The 24162-nt window shown below is 53.0% G+C and overlaps 1 protein-coding gene across 1 annotated transcript; it reads right to left on the bottom strand.

The window, feature by feature from the left end:
* Positions 1-1771: 1771 nt before the first annotated feature.
* LOC136060154 (arf-GAP with SH3 domain, ANK repeat and PH domain-containing protein 2-like) lies at positions 1772-23179 on the bottom strand. The gene is made up of 26 exons (XM_065754487.1): positions 23054-23179; positions 19840-19912; positions 19467-19612; positions 18412-18486; positions 17347-17396; positions 17104-17233; positions 16590-16675; positions 15651-15726; positions 14354-14440; positions 14146-14246; positions 13095-13164; positions 12480-12567; positions 12050-12098; positions 11588-11751; positions 11320-11453; positions 10621-10712; positions 8726-8903; positions 8081-8166; positions 7631-7746; positions 6708-6775; positions 6191-6298; positions 5854-6058; positions 5073-5243; positions 4648-4793; positions 4045-4167; positions 1772-2409 (listed from the first exon to the last, which is right to left on the bottom strand). The coding sequence occupies exons 1-26, from the start codon at positions 23177-23179 to the stop codon at positions 2335-2337; spliced, it is 2823 nt and encodes a 940-aa protein (XP_065610559.1). The 3' UTR covers positions 1772-2334.
* Between the last annotated feature and the right edge of the window lie 983 nt (positions 23180-24162).

Here is a 24162-nt window from a genome sequence, read left to right as displayed (position 1 = left end):
ACGACAGAAATGTCGCCAGTGTGACCTCTGGGGGAGAAGGAAGTGGAAGTGAAACTGAGCGCGACAGAAGCGAAGTTACTGTGGTGCGGAAAACAGCCCCAGCGCTGATTTCCTTCAGGCTGGCAGCCGAACACCAGCTCTGCGTCCACAAGGCCTCCAGCACTGAGCCCACCACGGCGGGTTCTGCCCCTGCCAGCAGCCAGCCTGGAGTCACAGAGCACTCCCGGTGCACCTTTGGGACTCGCTCGGACCCGGGGTCGCACTGCGACCGCAGCACCGGATGCACTGGTGACCACAGATCTGTCCCCGTCCTCACTTGGCCCCAAGTGATATTTCCAGGTGCTCCCCGGCCCCGCAGATGGGAAAGGGACTGGAGGATGCTGTGACCCCCAGCTCTCCCCAGAGCCCCTTGCTCTGGAGGAAGTGCCACTGAACACCACCAGGTAGAGGTGACAGTCCCACATGGAGGTGACATTCCCACACTATGCTGAACTCGATGTGAACTGCAATGGTCACTGCAGGAACGGAAAGTGGGCAGAGAGCAGAGCCTCAGGGCCTTGCAGCATCATTTCATAACATAAAGAACAAGTTAACACGTGGAATTTAATCCCACTTACCTACACAGCAGCAAAATAACATTAACTGCATTGGAATTCAAAGTTTCCCACTTCTGGCCACTTTTCTCCCATCATCCAATTTATACGTACAATGACGTTTCAGTTTTTTGATAGTAAGGGGACACCCACCAAATGTCTCCCCATGTTTCAGGGAGAGAGAATCTCAGAGGAGGGAACAGTCCCCATGCTTCCAACAGTAAATCTTTCCCCAGGACTGCATGCATTCTGCTCTTAGGTGCCCACGTCTACGACCAAATGCCAAATGCTGGTCAGTCATCAACTGAAACAACAAAACCAACAAATTAAGGCCTCTTATTCCCCACTGACACCATCAGGTCAGTACCTCGGTTGAAGCATTGTGCTCCTCCCAGGCAGAGAGGAGAACCCACTGGGTTCCCAGCCAGAAGGCTGTTGGTGAGCACCGAGCCTGTCCAGCCCCCCACTCCTCACCAGTTGCAGCAGGTGGATCTGGGTCAGCCTGTCCCTTGGGGTCGCCAGAGAACCGCTGTCCAAAAGGCGGATCCCCCGGTGCCGTGCAGTGAGCCAGCCTCACTCACAGAGGTGTGGATTCGTTGCAAGGTTGCAGGAGCCTGGGTGCTGGGTGGTCTCCCACAAAGCTAGCACACTCCAAGATTTCGTGGCACTTCTCTCTTGACCACTACCCTCATACAGCCCCAGCCTACAATTGGTCAGCTAAAGGTAGGGCTAAGGGATTAAGAGTTCCTGAACAGCTTCAAGGATGGTCACCCTGGCCGAGGGAAAAGCACACGTTTGCTGTATCTAAGGATACGTGCAGAAGACTTGTTCAAAGGTTAGTTCTTATCTGACTGATAACATGTGGGAGGAGCTGCCTGGCACAGCCCTGCCCTCCAGGCCCTGCAAGTAATGCTGGGATTGTTCAGCCTCCTCTCTCTACAGCCTTGTGCGTCCAGCACTTGGTTTCCTTACGACAATGGGACTGGATTTTGGCTGAGGAAGAAGAGAGGAAGACTGAGAAATGTATCAGGCCATTGAGAAAAGCTGTGTAAGCTGAACCATGAGTGATTTCACCCAAGAGGAGGTCAGCTGCTTGACTCTGGTGCCCGTGAGGAGGTTGGATGCTGAAGGGGAAAAGAAATGAAGACGGAAATACAAAGCAGAAGAGCTCTGCACAACACAGAGCACCGAAGCTCTGGGGTTTATTGGTAATGGGCTCAGAGGACCTCTCCATCACTCCTAGAGCCAGGTGGTACTAGAGCCATGCCCTGAGCTGCCACAGAGCAGATTTCCAGAGCACCAGCAATGAAACCCAGTGCAGGCAGCAAGGATGGCACAGGCACTCAGTGCTGCTGGCTTCACTGGGTATTGGCCTTCACAGGTTCCCAATGTGCTCTGTCCACAGCAGAAGCCCCCATCCCAGGGCTTTGTCCACTCACAGCCCCGCAGAGCAGCAGCACATCTTCGCAGCACTCAGGACGGGCAGCACACTCAGGGCAGGGCACGGTGGTGGAGGGTGAAGTTTGCTCCATTCTCTTCTTTTGCCTTTATCTTCTGGCAGCCAGCATACATCACCCACAAACCCCAGTCCCAAGGCTGGCAGTGTGGGGGGCTCTGGGGCCTTAGCACCACTGACCTAGGGGAGGAGAGGTGATGCTGGGAGTGGGGATGGGGATGGGAGCGTGGGGGGTTCACATTCCAAGCAGCTGATGAGATCTTCCCTCCCAAATCAAAGTGGCTCCTATTCGTTGAGCACATGAACAAAGGAAGCAGGGAAGGCGCCTTGCCTGTGGGGCTGCCCTTCAATCCAGCCTTTCTGCAGGGAGAAAGGGAAGAAAAGGAATGGTGAGCGTGGCACACAGAGTGAGGAACTGTGCCAATACAGCCACTGCTGGCTGATCTGACAGCTCTGCCTCCAGGCCAGGACACGCATCCTAAAACCCATGCTCCATGAGTCACTTCCCCATATGGGGACAGCCCTCAGAGGAGACCTCCCTGCAGATCCCAAGCTGTCCCGAGGGCCTTGCAGTGCAGCACTGCACCAGCCCGTTAAATGGGGCTGCTCTGATGAAGACAAAATTTCAAGGTGCTTTCTGAGCCACCTGAGTGAAATGGGAAGGACCAGGCTGGATCTGTTTGCTGGAGGCTCTCTCTGGGAGCACTGCTTTTGACCTAGGGAGGATGAAGCACTTACTTGAGCATCCCAAGCAAGTCAGAGCAACGGCTGGCAAACTGAGCACAGTGCTCTGTGGAGTGGTGGTGGGAGAAAAGCGGGAATGAGCAGAGAAATAGCATGCAAGACTGAGTGTTCACATGTGGCCCTGTGTGTGGGCAATATCTGCACACCAAAAAGACAAGAAAGAAACAGAAAACATACAGAGTGTGAAAAGTGATATTACAGAAATGGTTTCTACCAAGTCTTTGGAGCAGAAGTTCAAGAGGAGGTTTGACTGTTGTGTATCACCCAGATCAACATCTGGGAGAAAGCTCTCCAGTGTAAAAACAATTGTGATAGCTGGGTGGAGAATATGGACTTATCTGGGTTAAAATTTAGGTGTCATTTTTAGGTGAGGGTTATCTGGTAACAAACATCAACACTTGAATTTTCTTCTCATGTAAATGTGATTCACCTGCCATCTGCACAGCAAAGCTCAGGGCAGTGTCCTGCCCCACAGCCCAGAGCTCCTTTGTGCCACCCACAGCCTGCAGCTTGCTGGGGAAACTGGGGAAGATTCAGAGGTTGTGAACCCCTTGAGAACTCTTAAGTTATTTACAGCACGTAAAAAATGCTTATTTCTAAAACTGATAAAGAAGGTGCAGCTTGTAAGAAAAACAGTGAAAACAAACTTCAGGGGTTTACTGGAGGAACTCAATGAGCAGGTGATAAAGATCTGTGTTTGCTGTCTGCAATTGTCTGAGGGACCAGAAAACCATGGTGTGCTTTCTGCTGAGGCTGCAGAAGCCATCACAACTGCCCAAAGACGTTCCAGTTTTGGAGATAACAAGCAGCCAGCTGGGCAAGACCCGGTGCACCGCTGCTGTTCACAGTAGGGGATATAAATATGTTAAGTTTCTCCCCACACTGTGCTGTTCATACCAGGGCTGAGGACCTGCCTGCCTTGAGAGGGCTAACGTGACCCGTAGGTGAGAGAGTGACTGGTTGGGGTGGGCAAGGAAGCTGCCATGGGGTGAGGGGAAAGTGCCAGCATCTGTCCCAGCAGCAGAGCAGGAGGGAGGTGAGAGGTCCGCTCAGGGTGCGAGGACATGGGGATGTTGGAGTAGCTTGGCCAGGTGTAAGCAAGAGGTTGTGCCAAAGGAAAGGTGAAAGATGCAGAGACTGAAGCAGAGCAGATGGCAGCTGGTACAGTAGTCATGGGGCGGAGGCAAGAGGTGGATGGAGAGAGGAGCTTCATGCATCCCGATGCCATGGTTTACACACAGGTTCACTCACCCACCAGTTGTCATCCTCCTTTCCAGACACCACGATGATCTCTCCTGTGTGGAAACTCAGCTCATCTTCCCTGTCAGCACTGCAGTCATAGAGAGCACGGACTCTCCTGAACAGCAGTCTGTTCTGCAAGCAGGACAGAGCATTGTCAGGCCTCCTCTATCCCTTGTGTCACCAGCTTTGTCACTCAAAACTATGGCTTTAGTGCCTTGATCCCACTGACAAAAGGGCTGGGGAGCAGGGAAGCCCCTGCAGTGCACAGATATGGGCCTCTCACCCAGAATGTTGCACCCTTGTTCATGTCCAGAAGTGTAACCCTGCCTGACCTGGCAACCACCTGATTTCATAAATAAGATTTCTCTCAAAAGACACTGGTGCATGACAGGGGGTTTTGGCTTGCAGTAAATAACAGTCATTGTCCCTGTGCCTGGCGTGCATTGGAAAGGACTTGTCATTTCCATGCAGAGCACCCCCAGCATCTGGTGGGGAGATGTCAGTGCCAGGAAAGAGGTGGGGCTGGGAGGAGGGACTGCTGGCTCCAACTCAGTTCAAAACTGAAGTTGGTTAACGCAGGTAGGCCCAGGAGCTGAGCCCATGACCACCTACCAAACTGCCCCTCCGAGGAAGAGGAGGTGGGACACCCGAGGCATGTCCAGAACTTGGATCTGACTCCTGGGGGGATTGATGTGGGCCAGGTTGTCCTGCTTTTCTGGATACAGATGCATAGAGGCAGTCCATGGCCATCAGGGCACCTATGACACAAGCAGGATAATAACAACTTCCATCCTTTAATCACAGGTAGACAACAGCAAGCACCGCTCTTGTGCGGAGTTGTGCAGCAAGTGCTGAGCTGGCAGTGGTGGGAGCTGGGATGTGCAGCTCCCAGGTGCCCCCAGGCTGCTTTGGCTGCACAAAGCCACAGCCAATCTGATTCAACAGGTGTGAGCTGTAGACCTCCAGTAGGCACTTCTTCCACCAGCACAGCCCATCCCCACAGCACGGCCTGGCTCCTGGCCCACTTTGTTTCTTACCTGAAGCCAGGCCAAGGATGGGTTTATCTGGGCTAGGTGGTACCCAAGGAGCTGGATCTGAGGATGTGCGCTTGTGCTTGATGCTCAGAGGAAGGGATGGGCTCCTCCTGGTTCTTGTGTCCTCAGTGAAGATGGATGAGCTGGTCAGGAGTGGACGTGTCCTTTCAGGAGCTAAACAGGGAACACAAATAGTTCATAGGTCAGTAGCAAACACAGCACCTGGGAGCAAAGCTACAGGGGAAAACTGGCACTATGAATTGGTAAGAATATTTATTTCTCAGCTTGCAGGTCTGACTTGAGAAATGTGTAAGGTTGGAGCTGCAGCTGTGACAGATGAAGAGGTGGTCAGGCAGGACTTAGCAAATCTCCTAGAAAGCCAGGAAGCTTGAAGAACTGGGGACCTCCAGCTCTCAGAGCTGGGACACACCATGGAAAGCATGGGCAAGGGCAGCAGGAGCAGTCTGACCAAGCAGCAGAACTGCAAAGCTGCTCTTTCCACTGGCAGCTGGTTCTTCCCATCTCTGACCCAGCAGCAGCAGCAGCAGCACTCAGGAAAGTACAGTGCATCTTTACAGTGCCAGCACAGGGGCACCAAGGGTAAGGGTATGCCATGCTGCTCCTCACAGCAGGGTAAACAAGTAACCCTTCTTCCCCTGAGGAGAAGAGGACAGAAGGGCACCCTACAGCACCAGACACACCTTGTCAGGGCCCCATCCTCTGCTGATGGAGCCATGCTGCACAGCTCCAGCAGCTCACTCCACCAGCCCACACAGGATCTCACCTGACTTTGTCCGATGGGGAGGAAAGGGAGGTGGGTAGGAGGGGGGTGGTGGCACATCCAGGCTGCAGAGATGGGCATGAGGCAGAGTGTAGGTGTTCAGCTGCCTCCCCTGGGGCACTGCCCCTGCTGCTTCTGGTCTGGTGGCAGTGGCAGGGGGCTGGGAGCAGCTCTGTGGACAGGAAGACCCCCTCTTCATAAGACCCAGCTGGAAAGCAGATATTTTTAAGTTAGAGCATGCAACATGAGTGATCAGCCAGTAAAGGAACACCCACTCCAGTGTGGTGGGAGAAGGGCCAGTGGTGGTACACATGGACCTGAGCCCACAGAGGATTCTCACCTTCTCATCCAACTCGTCATCACTCTCGTACATGTCATCCTGGCCCAGCCACCACTCATACTCCACGTGGACATGTGGGTTGAACTTGTTGTTCTGGGCCTGCAGCAGCTGAGGCACAGAGGAGCTGTCTAAGGACCCACCAGCCCTGTCCCACTCCACCAGCCCCATCCCTGACTGTTTGGTTATGGAGGAAACAACCACAAGCTGTATGTGACGTTGCCAGCCCAGCAAGGCAGGAGTCCAAACACACACCGGGACATGGCCAAAGCAAGGTTTGGACTTGCCAAGGAGGTGCTCTCACCCTGTGTGATTTGGTGCAATTTCAGGTCCCCCTATCTGGCCTGTCCTGAACTGTCCAGCCCTGAGGTACCCCACAACAGCAGACCCCATGGCACTCTCCTCTGTGTCCCACACCAGCAGTGGAGATGCTGAAGGATGTGGCTGGCCCTGCACCACACATCTGTGCAGTGCTATTCCCTGCCAGGATGCGTCCCAAACCCGAGACTCTGTGTCCTACCAGCTCTTCGCACTGGTGATGTCTTGTCCTCTTGGCAATGTCCAGGGCTGTCTCTCCTGCTTGGTTAGCTGTGAGGGGAAATGGCAGCCTTGAACCTTGCTCAGGGAAGTGAAGAGCAGTGCTGCATGTGGGCAGCCTGCAGGATCACAGTAGAAATGCTACAGTCATGGTTGATGGGGGGAGAAAGAAAAGAGGATGTGCCCAGAGCAAGAGGAATAAATTCCAGAGAGGCTAAGTGGGTGCAGACAGTACTAGGGACAACAGATCCTATAGATCCCATCAGATCTACCTGCTGCTTCTAGGGACAAACATATGAAAAAGAAGGGTCAGTCTAAACAGAACAAAACAAAGGTTCAAGCCAAAATCAATAGTGGTGGGAAGATGAAGAAGGGGGCAGGAGTGATGAGACACCCAGATATGGAGAGAATTATAAATCCTGCTGGCTTACAGAAATGAGACAGGGAAGGACAGAAGAGCACGGTCACTGCCAGAACCTAAATCCTACAGAACCCAAAGCAGATGGGCAGAGGAGGAATCCCTAGCTGGCACCCCTTGTCCTCTGAATCACTGCAGGGAGCTTTGGGCAGACCTGGTACGTATGTCCTGGTGCCTGATGGATGGACACACTGCCTGGACACCCCATGCCTGTGAGCATGGGTACGGCATGGGCAAACCATGACACTCATTTTACTTCAGATTTGTTTTAGGCCCCTTTCTGCAGAGCTGCAGCACAAAGCTGTCTGAGAAAGGGAAGGGCAAGAAGTCTGCACCCTGAGGGCTCACAGAGCAGCCCTAGACCAGTGACAGGGCCTGCACTGAGAACTTGTGTTGCTTCTGGTGGAATTAAGAGAAGAGGGAGAGAAGGAAGAGGGAGAGAAGAGGAAAGGAGGGGAGAAGACTCCAGGATCTCCCTGGCCACTCACTGATGTTGATGCTGGCTTTGGCCTTCAGCAGCAGTTTGAGACATTCAGGTTTGTTGTGAAAACAGCAGTAGTGAAGTGGTGTGTTCCCCACTACAGTCTGCTTTTCCAGGCTCCCACTGAAGCAGAAGTTGAAAATTATCAGCAGACTGAGCAGAGCTGCTGACCCCAGCCTTATGCTGGTCCACATGTCATAGTAGTCTCCAGCCTCGCCTGGAGAGGGCTTGAGAAGAGGTGGCCACCATCACCATCACACCTCAACCCAGTGACAAGGGAAGCCAAGGCCCTCCTGATCTAGGGACATTCACCCTAAGTCCACCCCAAGGCACGTTTGCTGGAATGCCTGCTCTGGTACTTCTTATCTCGGGAGCATTTTAGAGAAGCCCATCGCTCTCTGGGTTTTCACTCACATTGACTTGGTTGTGACAAGTTGACCAGATATCTTGAGCTTACCTGTTCTGAACCAGAAAATCAACAATATGCAAAGAAGTTTGATCAGACAACAGCACTGCCAGGTGTAGGATGGTCTCCCCAGGTTCCTGTAACAGAACAGAAACAGCAACAGGATGGGACCGTAACACTGCCAGAGAAGAGCTCTGGCCTTTGTGAACTGTTCTTTATGCAACCTTAAGAGAGACAACTCACAGGAGCTGCTGTGACTTGTCTCTCTTCAGAGCCATGACCTCCGAGGCTGGAGAAAGTTTAGGAGACATGTAGAGCCATGGAGCCATGTTTCTCAAGGAAAGCTTTTCTAATTGTGCTTTCCTCACCTTCTGCTTCATCCTCCACTCTGCCTCTTCCTCTTTCTCAGAGGCTTAGCCACTCATTTTCTTAACACCTGCCCTTTACTTGACAACTTCCCTATGTATTTGCAATGGATTCATGAAGAATCCTTCACCCCAATTTCACATTTAGAAACAGTAACCAAAGGTGATTTTTTCCCCCAGCTCAGGAGCAGAACTTCATAGAGTTCGTGATTCAGAGTGTGCAACTGCTGCTCCACACAGAGCTGCCTCTCACCTGCCCAAGACATCCCATACTGAAGGTACTTCTTGTTCGTTGCCAGGGCAGTCCCTTGCCTTCCACCAGGTGCCATACCTGCAGGTGTGCCTGCACAGGCTTGCTCAAATCCATGTTCTCAGCATAAGCTTGGAGCAAAGTAAATATGTCCTTGCTCCTGACAGCTTCTGGGAGGCTTGGGCGCTGAACAGCAGGGCTCTTCTTGGCATATTTCTTCTCAACATACTTGGAAATGATGAATTCTTTCCTCGAGGCCCTGGCAGAGATGAGCCAAGTGGGAGTTAGGGGCCACAGAGCAACCCCATGAGCATTCAGGGACACCCCCTCCTCTCCATCTGCCCTAGCTGCTCTCCTCCTCTCTCCTGCAGACCTGTCAGGTAGTGCAGCACATTTCCCATCTGTGTTCCCAGCAGGGTTCCCACCTCCTTCCTTTGTTGCCCCAAGGTCTTGCTGGGAGGGACAGGGAAGCATCAGTGCATCTCCCCAACTCCTGGGCACATCCATACTCTCCATCACCTCTTCTCCAGGCAGAGAAGGGTTCTGAATTGAATTCAGCTCCCTAGTGAGATGCTGGAGAGGCACCATCTGATAAATGGGTAGGAGAATCCAAGGATCAAAAGCAGCAGGTTCTGGGTGAGGGCTGGCCAAGAAAGTCCTCCATCTGCAGAGCATGAGGTCAGCAAAAGCAGTGACCAGCCAGAGGACCTGGTGTGCAGCAGATGCCCAACGTTTAACCAAGCCCTGCCAGCAGCAAAGGTGATTGCAGAAGAACTGAATTATTACTATTTCATGCAATTTTCTCAGCAGCCATGTACAAGGGTGGACCTGGCAACCTGGAGCAACTTCTGCAGCTGAGTTTTCCAGCTTTCCCTGCTCTCTGCTGCTCTCTGCTGCTGGCATACCTATCTCCTTATTTAGTGCAAGTTGGATCCACAGTACCTAAAAGGTGCCCTAGCTGGGACTTACACACCTGTAATGCACCCTGGTTTGTGTCTCTCCAGGAAGAGAGGCACTGTGGCCCCTTGGCCATGGCTGCCCCAGCTACAGGATTCCCCCAAGAGCTCTGCCCAAGGCCGTCTTTACAGCACCAAGCCCTGGAGAAGCCCCCAGCTATTGCTGGTAGCAGCCACCACCTGAGCTGTCCCATTTGCCCTCCTAGAAGCTGGGCCACTGCAGGATGAGGAACAGAGCTCACGTCTCCTGAGAAGGCCTACAGACCACAGAGCTGCCAGCTCTGCTCTCTCCCAGATGTGAATCGTGGTCTCCTTTTGCTGCTTCCTCCCACTCCTGCAGCCACAGTGCAAAAAGCCAAGGAGGAACAATGTGCTTTCCCCTCGTTCCTCACCAGGTCCCTTCAAGGCAGATATCCTTATTGTAACCACGCAGAGGCAGGAGGACAGGCAACCCTTGTTACCTCTGCATTACCCTAGCAAAAAGGCCACCTGCAATTTCAGAATAGGGTTTTGTGGCCTCCATCCATAGCGAATGAAAGACACAGGGTGGAAGTCTGCAGAGCTGTGTCTCTCTGCAGTTATGTCACGAGAAACTTGGGCACAAGTGTCATGATGCCCACCACTCATTTTCTGACCATCTCTCCTTCCTTGCTTGATCCTACACTGGCCCTGGGTCCCAGATACTGGGCACGGTGATCTGTATTGCACCCACGTGTCACTCTGCCCTGTCCCACCCCACCCTCCCCTTCCTGCTGATGTGCCCAGATCCAGCTTTTTGGTTTCTCTTCTTGCCTCCCCCTTTCTGGCCCTGTTTCCTTGATCCTGACCCTTGTCCTGCTGGCTCTTCCTCAGTTCCCCAGTCTCCTTTAAATCTGTCCTGCTTGGCTTGATTAAACTGCTTCCAAAGAGGAGTTGCAGTCTGCAGAGGAGATTGAGCAGTTCCACACGCCTGGACACTGCGGGGAGCAAACAGGACCACAGAACATGCACACAAACACCAATTTCACCAGAGCAACTCACATATCACTGCGTGCCGTGGGCTTCAGGCAAAAACTGGGAGGACTCGCTTCCATGACGTCATTGAAGCCAGCATTGCCAATATTCCTTGCCAGCTGCAAAACAGCCAAGCTAGAGGTGACACAGGACACACAGCTGCGCTACATGCATGGTAGCAGGAGAGAAATCTCAGGGCTGAGGTACTGGCCAGGTATGGGGAGATGTCAAGCAGGTTCTGCCCTGACTGTTACTGCTGAGATGTCCCAACTCCAGCATACAACCACAGAGCTGAGCCCTGGGTTTGGAGATGGGTGAGCAATGACCCTGCGAGTGCTTCCATCCCCTGCCCAGACACCAGCATCTTCCATCATGGACTGAAACCTGTCATGGACCAAACCCTTCTCATCCATGAAGACACAAAAACAGTGCCATGGAAAGCTACCAGCCCCTATCGACCCCATACTCTGCTCTACCCCAATCTGGGCTCTCCTCTGCAGCTCTCCTACACCAGAGAACAAAGTGGGAAGAGGTGGACAACCCAGGGAGAGCAAAGGGACATCCTCATCTCCATGAAGTTGGCAATTCCTGCCACAGTAACCAGGAAACTCCATGAATTACAGTTTGCTTCAGGAGGGGAAGATCTCACTGAGCTAATTTGGTTTCAGAAAGGCCACAGCAGAAAAGGAGGAGTCTTGTGGACAGAGCACAGCAGCAGCATCCTACCAGCAATTCGGAGGTTGCCAGCTTGTCCAGAGACAGTGACTGGATGCGGGAGATGTGCACACCCATCTCTCTGTGAATCCCAGAGCACTCAATGCAGATTAGGATGCCATAGTTAATGGAGAGCCAGGTGGGATCTGCAGAGACAACACTGCTGGGTTCATGTCCGTCTCCTGCCTGCCTCTCCACCATGCAGAGCACAAGCTGCATAGCAGGACCTGCAGCAAAGAGTTGCTGGAGCAGGGAGGGGTGGCAAGCAGCTGGCTCTCACCTGGGGCTGAGCAGTCACAGCACTCCCTGTTCCCAGGCATATTTCTGACCTCCTCAACTATGGCCCGTGTCAGCTCCTCCCTGCTGCTCTCCCTTCCGCCCTGAGCTTTGCTGAAGGCCACGTTCAGTGCCTCCTCCTTGCTGTTGCTGAGGACGGACACCCATCTGCACGGGCAGAAAGTGGCTTAGGAGAGAGCCCACAGGAGAGGGGCTAGCTGTGCGTGGGCCCCCCCGGCACAAGGCTCCTGCACAGGATGCCAACAGCAAAATGAGTGCCAAGAGCCTCCACAGGTCCCTGTGGTGCTCTCAGCCCCTAAAGCAATCAGAACCCAGCAGGGATGGTAAGGGCACCAAAGAGGGGTAAAGATGAGCTGCGTAATAAGCCAGTGAGCTAGCTCTTCATCAGAAGCTAGAGGAAAGTTTTTTGATCCCCACCAAGCTGCCCTTTTCTAGGAGTACTTACACGAAACAGTCCTGCTCGTCCTCTGCCAGGAAGCGGTACGTGCGGTTGTCTGAAACACACAGGGCCGTGCTCCCCTGTGCACTGCTGCTGGGCTCAGCAGGATGGCATCCCCTTCCCTCCACCCAGCCCCTCCTCACTGCTCCCTTGGCAAAGCATGGTTGGGGCAGAGGGATGCTGGTGCTGGCTGAGCTACACCCTGGGAACTATGCTTGCACAGTGCACTTGTGCACACGCTGCAGTTGCGCCCATCTCATGCCCTGTGTGTGCACCACTGCTTTGGAGCAGAGCTACCCCACAGCATTGCTTCCCAGTCCAACACAAAGACACAGAGCTTTACCTCCTCCCTGCCCATGGTCACTTTCTGAACCCAAAGCACCAAAGCCACTGCGGGCACTTTCCAGAGGAGCAGTGGGGAAGTGGCAGCACTCACATGAAACCAGATCAAAGCATTTCTTGTCATCCATGTTTGGCTTCACCTGGCAGGTCAGTAGGTTCAGCTTGGCTGGTGGGCGGTTGGGCTACGAGCAGAACAAGGAAGTCTCAGTCCCCATGGCATTAAAGCACTGGGACCCCCAGGGTCAGGCTGGACGGGGCTCTGAGTATCTGATCGAGCTGTAGGTGTCCCTGTTCATTGCAGGAGAGTCAGACCAGATGACATTTAAAGGTCCCTTCCAATTCAAGTGAAAGGGTGACAATCACCACCTGGCTTCAGAGCCATGGAGCTGCCTCACCCCCCGCACTTCATCCTTGGTTCTGCTTTTGGAAGCAATGCAAAAAATAATAGCTACGTGGACCTTAAGTTTCCCAACAGCCACCCCATGTTGAGGTGCCCGGTCCCCAGGCTCACTGCCCTCTGTGCACGTGTGCGTGGGGGCTTCCCATGTTTGTCTCTTGGATCACAGGGTCTTCAAACTCAGCAGGACAGCCCAGCAGTGCAAGCACCAGCAGTGCCAGAAGCCACCAGCATGGTGGGCAGCAGGGGCTCCATGGGGTGGGCAGCAGATCCCAGGCAGGGGTAGCAGGGAGTGCAAGAAGCAGTTCCTACCATGCTGTGGGAGATGGTCAGGTAGCCATTGCTGATGGTGCATTTCCTCTTCTGCCAGACTTTTCTCAACCTGGAGGTGAGCAGAGGGTGACACAAGAGGACACGTGCCTGCCATGCAAAGGGGCAGACCATCCACGTAGCATTGCTGGTGTGCACAAGAGCTGTGCAAGGCAACATACTGGCCCTGCTGCCAGAGTCTGTCACTCTTGATCTGATGGGAACATTGTATGGCACAAGAATGGGATGGTACACAGGCAGCACAGCTGCTGCAGAGGTAATGTAGGCACAGAGCATTGCTTGGGCCACAGGTCCTGTTAGGAGAGCACACAGGCCTTTGCAGGAGTCCCAGCAAACAGCCAAGACCATCACCTTCAAACTGCTTCAAATCCCTCCAAGACCATACAGTTCACTGTTTTTTCTAAGACTGTTGATGGTCCTTCCCAGGCACGTGCATCCCCCGTGATTCCCAGCAAACAGGCTCCCATGCACTGGTGGAAGGTTCCCTGACCAGTGACAGCAGAGCAATTTCCAGGAGCTCATGTTCCAGCTGCAAGGCGTGGGCACAGGAGAGGTCCAAAGCAGCACCAGGGGAGCCCCAGCTCCCTGCTGGCTTTCTCCTCTGGGCCACCATGCCATCTCCAAGGCTACTTCTAATCCACCTCTCATTTCCGCTCCTTTCCCTAAATCTCCTGGAGGAAGTTGAGCCCAATACTGATCTTTAGGGGCAGAGAGCTGGAAAGGCAAAGGAAGGGTCAAGATTGGAGGAAAGGAAGTGAAACAGAGCAGAAAACACCACCCAGCCTATACAAAACTCCTTGTCCTGCACATGAGGAGCACTCGCAGACATCCATAGGGCACTGGGCATCTCCATGGGACAGGAATGCCCTCAGCCACCAGGCAGGCAGCCCTGCAAGGGAGGCCACAGGCAGCTGCTACAGAGCTACACACACTTCGACCTGTGCCACCACCCCAGGAGAGCAGGTCAGGCTGGGTGAGCCTGCCCTGGGCAACCAAAGCACAATTGAAAGGGACATGCTAGACCCCAACTCACCCATCGCTCTTCTTAAAGAGAGTCCCAGTCTTCTCGGTGCCGTACTGCTTGTTCCCTTGCAGCTGGTGCATGGTGTACCCTGCCTGCTTGCTCCCCACGTCCTGCAAGGGGAGAGATGGCAGCAGCCAGCAGTGACAGCAGCTGGGACAGGGGCTACTTGGAGGAGGATGGGGCCGACAGCACTCTGGGAAGAAGGATATGCCCTTACCTCCCTCTGCTCCAGCTGCAGTGCTGCCTTCAGCCGATCCCTAAGGGCACACAGCTGCTTCTTCTCTTCATCCTGCCTGACCTTCAGCTGCAGGGCACAGTACAGAGAGCTCACCGTGGGGAGGAGGAGAGCACTGCATGCCCACCCCAAGGAAGCTGGGAGCTCCCCACGCCACACAGCCCTCACCACCGCCATGGCCCGTGGGATGCGGAGCCCCACTCTGAGGGGGGAGGTTGCAGAGCTGCGTGCCATTTAGTCACCATGTTATTTTCTGGGGAAAAAAGCCAGCTGTCTGCAGCTTTCCATGGTGTAAAAACAGTTGAAAGCTTGAAGGTCACTGCAGTGTTTTGGGCTTGTTTGGTTTTTTGTTTGTTTGTTTGTTTCCTGTTTGATTCTGTCAGTAATTTAAAGCTCTTCAAGCCATCAAAAAGTTGATTTCTACTGGGGGTCTTAGAGCCGGAGTATGGCCCTGAAGGAGTGTGGGGACAGTCTGCATAAGGGATCAAGAAGATGCTGTGCTGTTACCCCACTCCTAGGGCAGCACATACTCTCTTTTTGCTATTATTACCACCACACTGGGCAGTCTGTGCCAGTGCATCAACATTCTGTTCAGAGAGGAAATTTTTCCTAATATCCAACCTGAGTCGCACCCCAGGCCTTTGCAAATGACTTACAAGGGGCATGGAGAAGGAGGACAAAGGCCAAGCAACCTTATCTGAGGTCTGGAAGTGCTGGGAAAGCAACACAGACCTTCTGCAGAGCATGAGGGTCTTGGAAGCACAGGAGGTCAGGCTGGTTCTGAAGTCTCACAGTAGGCTTTGCCATTTTGAAAAACATCTTTCTGTCTCCATGCAATGCCTAACTGCAAGAGCCCATAGTCGTAAAGTGAAAGGTCACAGCCCCTGAGAACTGCTCTGCAGAGAAGTGAAGCCCCTGAGAAAGAGTGTGAAGTGCTTCAGCTGGCAGCAGTGGGCAGGGGAAGCCAGAGGCAGAAACCCGTAGCCCTGAAGAGCAGCTGGGGCAGTGAGAACTGAATGTGTTAATGCCTCCGGTATCCATCTCCATGCTTGTCCTTCCCATTTCGTGCCCTAGAGCATTACACCATAGCTTTCCCACACCCACTGATGGGTTCCTTTTCCCCTCAAGCATCACTATGCCTTAGAGACTCAGGAAAAAACCAACAACCAATGCAGACGAACTAGATCTGCTTTTGCAGAGGGAGAGGAGGCCCTGGGGCAGATGTCCCTGCTCTGCACCCTGCTCCCCTCAGAGCACCCTGCTTCACGTGAGTACTCACACTCTGCAGCTCCGGGATGAGCTCCTCTGTAAACTTTTTAAGTTTTGCTGTTGCGTTTAAACATTCCTGGAAAAAACTGAGAGGAGTGGCTGATGTAAGAGCATGTCTTGAAATCCTGCTCATAGTGCTGGCTGGGAAGCCTAGTCTGGGTTCTCCTGGGCTGCTGGCTTGTCAGCACCTTTTGTTTCCTAGTCAACAAGGCATTTCTTAGGAAATAGACTGTAAGAAAACTCAGGGCTCAGAACTCTGTCTCCTTCATAACCTAGATTTCAGTGACCGTTGCTATCTTCTTTATACTGTCTAATGAAAATATCAGACTAAAGAGAGAAACAGAGAATCAGAGAATGATGGAGGTTGAAAAAGACCTTTAAATCATCTAGTCCGACTGTCAACCCATCCCACCATGCTCACTAACCATGTCCCTAAATGCCACATCTCCACATTTCTTGAACACCTCCAGGGATGGTGACTCCAACACCTGGGCAGGCTGTGCCGATGCATCGCCACTATTTCAGAGAATAAACTTTTCCTAATATCCAACCTGAATCTCTCCTGGTGCAACTTAAGGGTAATGATCTCTTGTCCTGTCACTGTTACCTGGGAGCAGAGGCCAAATCCCTCCCTTCACCACAACCTTTCAGAGTGTTTTAGAGAGTAATAACTTCTCCCCTGAGCCTCATCTTCTCCAGACTAAATAACCCCAATTCCCCCCAGCTGCTCCTCACAGAACCTGTGCTCCAGACCCTTCACCAGAAGACACACACCACTGAGAGATCCTTGGCTCCATCTCCTCTGGGAGAACAAGATATTTGTCATATTAGAGAACAGGCCAAGTAAGCTGCAAGACTTCTAGGTCCTGCAAGTTAAACCACCTCCCAGACTCTAAAACCAGCACTTGTGGACTGAAGGGCAGTGAAGGCAGGCTGCCAGTCATCTTACTTGAACTGTGAGTTGCAGTGCTTGATGTGGTTTTGCAGCAAGTCGATTCCTTTCTTGGTTTTGATCTCATTCACTTTGATTAGATACTGAAGAGAAAAGGACACAGGAACTGAAGGTGTAGCTTAGAGAAAAATGTTAGTTGTGCACTTTTTTTTAAGTTGTCCTCCCTCCCATTGGCAGTGAAGAGCAGTGTGATGTGGTTCTTCCTGTTGGTTGTGCCATAATGGGATCAGCTCATGTGGCTTTTATGGGGCAGAGTCCATGAATGCCAGTGCTTTGGTCTGGCAAATGGAATGGTGAATTCGTGATGGATGCAGCTGCATCTCTACTGCCAAGTTAGCAGAGAACCATGCTTCGTCTAAACTCCTTAATCAGCTCCTGTCCAAAGCTGGCTTGAGTCTACTGCAATGCAGGCAGCTCTCTAATTGGGCAGACCTCAAAGGACTGAGACATGGAGGAGCGGGCTAGATCTGTGGGGCCCATGCCATCCCCCAGTCCCTGTCCCTGTCCTTACCTCACACATGTTTAACTGGAAGGTCCTGCGCTCCTTCTCCATCTCCTCAGCGATCTCCCCGCCGCTCACCTCACCCCGCACCATGCCATGCTGCTTTGCCAGCTCACGCTTCTCCTTCTCTATCTTTGTGCTCAAAGAGAGAGGAGAGACACCTGAAAGGCTCAACCAACTGCTGTCTGCTGAAGGCAGCCAGAAACAAGTCCCCAGGCTCAGATTTCAGGGTGAGGGAGCCAGACAACTTACAGTTTGCTCTCATAGTCTCTGTAGGACTTCTCAAGGGGCTTCTTGAACTCCTAGGAAGAGACAAAGGTTCTGTTCATTACAATCAGGACAGATCCTTCCTCAACCTCATCCTATCACTTTCCCACAGGGTCACCGTCAAATTATAGAATCACGGTCACCAAGGTTGGAGAAGGCCTCCAAGATCACCCAGGAAGGCCATCACAGTTCCAGGACATGTCTGTTCTTGGGTACTCATTTAATAAAGAATTGGTCTTACTTCTACAAGGCCATTGTATTTTCCCATCTGACTGTGGGCGACTTTGTATTTTCTCCATGATCTTGCATCTACGTTTGACCATCAAAATCATTTGTGCAGAACACCGATGTTCTGCTCCATTCTCACTGCTTACTGCTCTGCAGACCTCTGTCTCACAGAACAGAGAGAATAAATCTTGTTGGAAGGGACTTCAGATCTCCAGCCCAAGCTCCTGCTCCAGGCAGGGCAGCACTGAGCTAGGACCAGGCTTTCTCCGGGCAGATGTCAAAAATTCCTGTGTTCAGAAATAACATGGCCTCTCTGGGTCCCTGTCCCAGTGCTTCTCTGTCCCTTGCAGTAAAATTTCTTTATTTTGTCAAGGCAGAACCTTGTCAGGACAGATCTTGCATTTATCTTCATTCTCGTGATGATGTCAAACAGATTTGGGTCAGGCAGAAATCCCTGTTGGACCCCATTAAAAATGTATTTTGCTTAATTACAACTCATTGCTGGCAGCTGGTTTTATCCCTCTCTAGTTCCCAGTCTCCTTGACATTGCCCTTAGTGCAAAAAGCAGATGTATTTTCTTCACATTTTATATTCTTTCATCATCTTACTATATGCCAGATGTTCCAGAATTTCTTCTCTCCCTTCACACTCATGTTCCTATTAGCACCAGTGGCCAATGAGCTGCCTAAATGCTCGTGATTCAAGGGGAACAATACTATCAAAGAAAAGTGTAAAATTCTGAAAGAAGAACTGCTTTAAAAGAAGCACTTCTCTGCCCCTTGCTCAGCCCCAGCTCCACGCCGCCCCATCAGCTCTGCTTACCCCTTTGAGCTCTTTCATGTCTCCCTTTATTAAGGACTCCAGGGAAAAGTTAATGTTGTGGTCCAAACTCTGTAACTGGAAAGGAAAGAGAGAGATCATGCATCTGACACTGCCCACAGCAGTCAGGATAGCACGAAAGCTCCTGGAAATTGAGTGCAGCCCCAACTTTGTGCTTTGAAATGTTCTGCTCCTACCCCACATGACAGAGAGCAGCTTTTGCTGACGCTGAGCAAGGAATGGGGAAACCGAAGCCAGGGAAAGTGTCTGGGGATCTGAGAACATTTTGCAGCAGAGCTCTTTCTTCCTGCTGGTACCTACATCCACCAAAAGGTGTCACCGTGCTTCAGCAGCTGATGATGTGCCCACAGAAGTAACCTCTCAGAATAACAGGCAGCTGGAAGCCTCCAGCCTTGGAGATCACCGAGCTGAAAAAAGCCACAGCCAGGCTGAGCCAGTGGTAGAGCCAGCGGTAGGGCATGCCTGGCTACAAGCAGGACACTGGTCTGGAGACCGGTATGCCCTTGAATCCAGATCTTCTGTGAACCCCAAGGCACTCCCAGATCCTTCCTAATCCCAACTGTGTTGTTTCAGCACAAGGGAAGGACCAGATTTAGGCAGATTTACCCACAGCAGAGTTTTGTGTCCTCTGAAAAATTTTGTAGATGTTTCTGCAGAACTTGAGAGGTATCCCAACTCATAACAAGCCTCTGGAAAGTGGTGCAGGGATGGCTCCTTGGCAAGGCTCTGCATGGCACCCTCCATCACCACTACAGCCTGGCTCAGGCACCAGGGCAGGACACCTAGGGTCACCCATTTCCCCACTGGCACCATATGCATGGGATGGGGGCACCATCCTCATGCTGCAGATCGCAGATCTGATGTGGCCATCATCACCAGGCTCAAGCTCATCACTGGCTCTGTCGTTGCTCTAGCCTTGGTCCAGGAAAGGGATGAGCTTGGACCTCCAGGCTATGCACCAAAGCCTACTCCTGGGGACCACATACCAGTGTGACCCAAGGGCCTGCAGGGGACATGCAGGGAACAGGGCTCCTTACCAGGCTTCTGATGGCAATCAGCAGCTCCTGGGAGAAGGCTGCGAAGGTGCTGAAGGCTTTGGCCAGCTGCTCCTCTCCCTCCAGCTGGTAGTTGGCTGAGAACAACTCCTGGGCAGTGATGTGGGCTGCGAGGTGGCTGATGAGGTCTGGGGAACATGGGTGGTCTCCAGAGAGTGCAAGGGGACAGCCAGGATAAACTCACTGCTGGGAGCCCAGCTCCGCTCTAGCATCAGAACCCGCTGCACATCCCCCTCCCTTAGCTATAGGAACTCCTAGGACAGATTCCCTGCAGCAATCAATGCAGCCTATAGCAAGGACTCCCCTCAACCTTCCATTGCTGCCTCTCCCTCCCCAGACTCCATTCTTCCCTGACCTTGTCCACAGCCATGCTCTGCCTTCACAGCTTTCCTCATCTTCTGCAGCACAGCTCGGTCTGCATCCAAGGCCTAGAAATACAGAGGCTATGATCACTGACAGCATCCTTAGGCACATTTCTGTAACCTGCAGAGTTCAGCCCAAGCTTCAACATCCCCAAGCCAGACTGTCCTGCTATCAGGTGACTGTCTAGTGGAAGCAGACTGTGAGATTCTTAAATAACAACAAGCCTCCCTGATGGCCTCCTGCAAGAAGTGGCCAAGCACTAGGAGAGAATTGGAAGGTACTTTAGAAGGAGGGCTGTCCAGCAGCAGGAGGGGCTTGTAGCACTGCTGGCTTTGTCCTCATTGCACAGTGCATCAGCCAAGGTGTGCAGCTGAACCCCTGCAGCAGAGGATGTGTCAGGCCCTGCGTGGGTCAGCACAGCCAGGACTGTGGCATCTGAGGGTCTTCACCGTAAACACTTAGGTACCCAGAGGGCATTAAACCTCAATTCTGTCTTCTTGCATGTTTTCAAGTAGGCATGCTGAGTACTTGAATTGTACACTTAGAACCCCTAAATTAGGCGTTACCAGATTTTCTTTCCAGGGAGAAGCTGCCACCCACAATTCTTGTCACCTCTGTGTTCACCCCAGTGTAGGGCTGAGGTTTCAGACTTTCATACTGCTGTGGTCACTGCTGAAACACTCCACCCACTGCCTCTCTGTGTTCACATCCACTGTTTGACCCCCATAAACATTCAGCAAGGGTCTATGAATGTCACGGTGTCATTTTTTCTGCATAGAGGAATTCAGTTCGACACCTCAGCTCCACACGCACTCCCATGGCAGACACCGTTCTGTAGGACTGCCCTCTGCTGCCATGTGTCATTAAGCAACAGAATAGAATAGAATATTGGTGGGAAGGTTCAATCTCTGCTGACATCCCATCAGCATCTGCCTCTGACGTTGTGGGCCACAAAATAGGAGACATTACATTTGGATCAGCCCTCCAATGTTGTCTTTTACCAAAATTTCTCTCACTGCACACAGATGCTCAAACCTCCCACAACCACATCCTTCTTTTCTCCTGATAACCTCCTCACTGAAGGTGCAGCCCATGACAGCCCGTGTGCCATCCCCTCCTCTGGACTGCCCCTGCCTGTCAGGATGAAGGTGCAAGAGGTGTCTCTGCTTCAGAAAAACATCTCCTGCATGACATAGGGATGTGACATCCCCACAGCCATCGCCAAAGCTGCCTCCACTCCCCTGGGCTCACACCTTTCTGTGCGCTCAGCCCCAAGAGTCAGCGCTGCCTCCAAAGACACATGCACCTCCTGACACGTGCATGGATATGCTGCCAACCACAAGGCAGAGATTACAGATCTGGCACTCAACGCAGGAAACCCCCGCCCCCTTCCCTGACTGCGCTGTCATCCGTGTGCATTCATTCGCCTTGAAGGCAGAGCTCTGACTGTGTGTTGTGCTGAGCTGTGTGACTTCATTGCAGGCCTGCCATGCTGTGTGTGCTGCCTTGTGCTGTGCTGGGGCTGCTCCCAGTGGCATGTATCCAACAGCAAGATGCACGCCCCAGGGCTTTGCTGTATGACTTTCCCCAAGCCCCTGGTAACAGCTCTTGTCTGAAGCACTCCAGGAGCTACAGATGGGGGCATTTTCATATCAGGGCTCTGAATCCCTGTGTCTGCAGCCCCTTCAGCTCTGTCCCAGGCCCACGTCCTTCTCACGAGGAAGGCTCAGTTTGAGAGTGACCAGCTGTCCACAGTCTGATCTCCAGACATGACTTTCATGCTCACAGGGCAGCCTTACATGAGCCTGGAACCTCTGCGGGGCTGAGCATGCTCCAGAAAGAGCTTGCTAGGTCTGATAAGGACAGAGACTGTGTTCACCTTTTGGCCACATGCTCCAGCAGTTCACTATGATACAGCTATAACACTGCTCCAAGTTGTTTTCAGCCTGGAGACAGGGCCCCATGAGGGATGGATGGAGCAGTGCTGGTCCAGGGCTGACCCTAAGGAGTGGTGCCAGCAATGGGCACACTTCAGCACACTTCAGCACTACCTTTTGGTTTTCCAGTTGTTGACTGATTGCCACTCCTGTTTTTGGCTGTGCTGCCAAAGAGGTGGTAAGGTCCTGGTGCAGCCCAGCTCATGGCAGACTTTGCCCTGTCACCGCAGACCCTGCTCACTGTCAGCCTGCAGCGAGGGCCGTGCTCTGCCATTGCAGTCCACTCTGTGTCACGAGTCCCAAGCCAAGAGCTCTGCAGAAAGGAACAATTTTGGCAACGTACATTTTTCTCTCTAACCACAACTTCCTGATGTAGCAGCTCTGTTTAAAGGAGTGAAGTTAAGAGTTTTGCTATGGGTAGAAATAATGGAGTAACAGTTATAGATTAAGCAATGCGAGGAAGTTGCCCCATGCCCGGGGCTCCTGAACACATTCAGCCCTGCAGAGAGCTGATAGAAAACCTCAGCAACCACCATGGACAATGGGAGCGGAGGGGCAGTACGGCCTTTGGGAAGAGTTGGCAGACCCTTGGTGCTGGGGGGCATCAGGACAGTGCAGTGGTCACAGCCCACAGACAGACCCCAGCAAAGCCCAGGGCACTGTCCCCTTGTCTGCTGGAACTTCAGTCACAAGAACCACTCCTGCCCTTGCCCATGGGCTTCCCAGTGCTCCCAGCCCCTTCCCCTCCTGCACGATGCCTGCTGTTATGTGTCAGGGTCAGGAAGCAAAGGCATTTGGCCCAGGGAGGCTGTGTGTCGGATGTTGAACTCAGCAGCCAGCACTGATCCCTTCTCTATGGATTTTTTGAACTATTCATTTATTTGGCTGCCTACGTTCCCACATCAGCATATTGCAGAGTTCAGCTTCAGGCAAGCGAGGTAACCCTCCCACCACCACAAGCACTGCCCTTAGTTCTGTTGGGTTTTTAGGCTGATGTTTGATGGGACAAGGTGCTCTGTCCTTCACCGTGAACCAAGTACAAGATGCAGCCCTCCAACACCCCACTCCATGCTTGTCCCCCCCACCAATACCCATCACCCCCTCACCACAACCAAACCTTTGCTTTGGGCACTTTGCACCACACACCAGTGCCGAGAATTGGTGAGAAATGCCACAGTGACACCTGCATGAGTACAGATCCCATGGGGCTGAAAAGGGGACAGCCGACCCCAGCCCCCTCGGGGTGCCCCTGCCCCATGCCCTGCTCACCTCCTCCACGCTGCTGGTGGTGGCCTTGCAGCGGCCCATGTTGGTGGCGAAGGTGGAGGTGGTGGGCGAGCTGAGATCCTCCTGTGCCTGCTGCACGAAGTCACACACCGAGATGGGTGCTGCCATGGTGCCGTGGGGAGACAGCGTCAGAAAGGGAAGTGCAGCAGGAGGAGCTCAGCTGCCCTGGGGATGGGCAGGGTGACAGGGCAGGGAACGGGGACACGCTTCTGCCAGCACTGACCCCCTCACCTTGCACACCCGCTGTGCAGACAGGCAGCAAGGCCATTGTGCACACACACGGAGTGGCACAGCTGCAAATCCTGCCATCCTGAGGCAGAGCGCTTTCAGGAAGGCAGAGGCAGATGCTTCATTCTGGGTTATGTGGAGCCTCAACCCGCGGGGGCAGGGAACATTGCAGCTGAGGTGGCTGCAAGAGCAGAGGAGCTGCCCTGGGGTGTGGTGGTATGTAGTATGTGGTGTGCTGGGATGCACCGGGTGGCCCAGGCACTGCTGGGGTGCCTGTGATACGCAGAGTGCACTGGTAACTGCTGGGGCACACAGGGTGCTGCTGGCATGCATCATGCATGCTGGGTGCAGCAGGCACCAACATCACCCAGGGTGCACCACGCATGCTGGGGTGCACCAGGTGCCACCCACGATGGCAGTGTCCTGCTCAACAGTGCCTGCAGTGTGGGCTGAGGCTGCACAAGGAGCAGTGCTGGGGTGTTAGTTGGACCCCTTGCAGCCTGCTTGCTCCCCTGTAGCCCAGGGGTTTGCAGGAGTGGGCTGCTCCCTTTGCTAACTCTATCCCCACCACCATCTAGTTCCACTGGAAATGCCAGTCTCACTCTGAGCACTATCTCCTGTAATGCAGACAATCCTTCCCACCGAGCCCCCTGGTGGAGCACCTTGACTTGCAATCCGGTCATGATCTTGTCTCAGCAGCATTTGTGCAAACAGGAACCCTGGGGTACTGGAGCCCACGCTGAAAAGTGGTCTGCTTTAATTTATATCAGTCTGACACCATGATGCAGATTCATGCTGACATCTCAGCTCTCTGCTACCCAGGGGAAGGGCAGAGGTGCACTGAGGAGGGCTGCCTGCAGTAG

The sequence above is a fragment of the Cyrtonyx montezumae genome, unplaced genomic scaffold, assembly GCF_038088225.1.
Source record: "Cyrtonyx montezumae isolate F1298 unplaced genomic scaffold, pur_monq_1.0 scaffold_9, whole genome shotgun sequence".
Lineage (NCBI taxonomy): Eukaryota > Metazoa > Chordata > Aves > Galliformes > Odontophoridae > Cyrtonyx > Cyrtonyx montezumae.
Note: the sequence above shows the minus strand (reverse complement) of the source record. Positions and strands in the feature narration are given on the sequence as shown.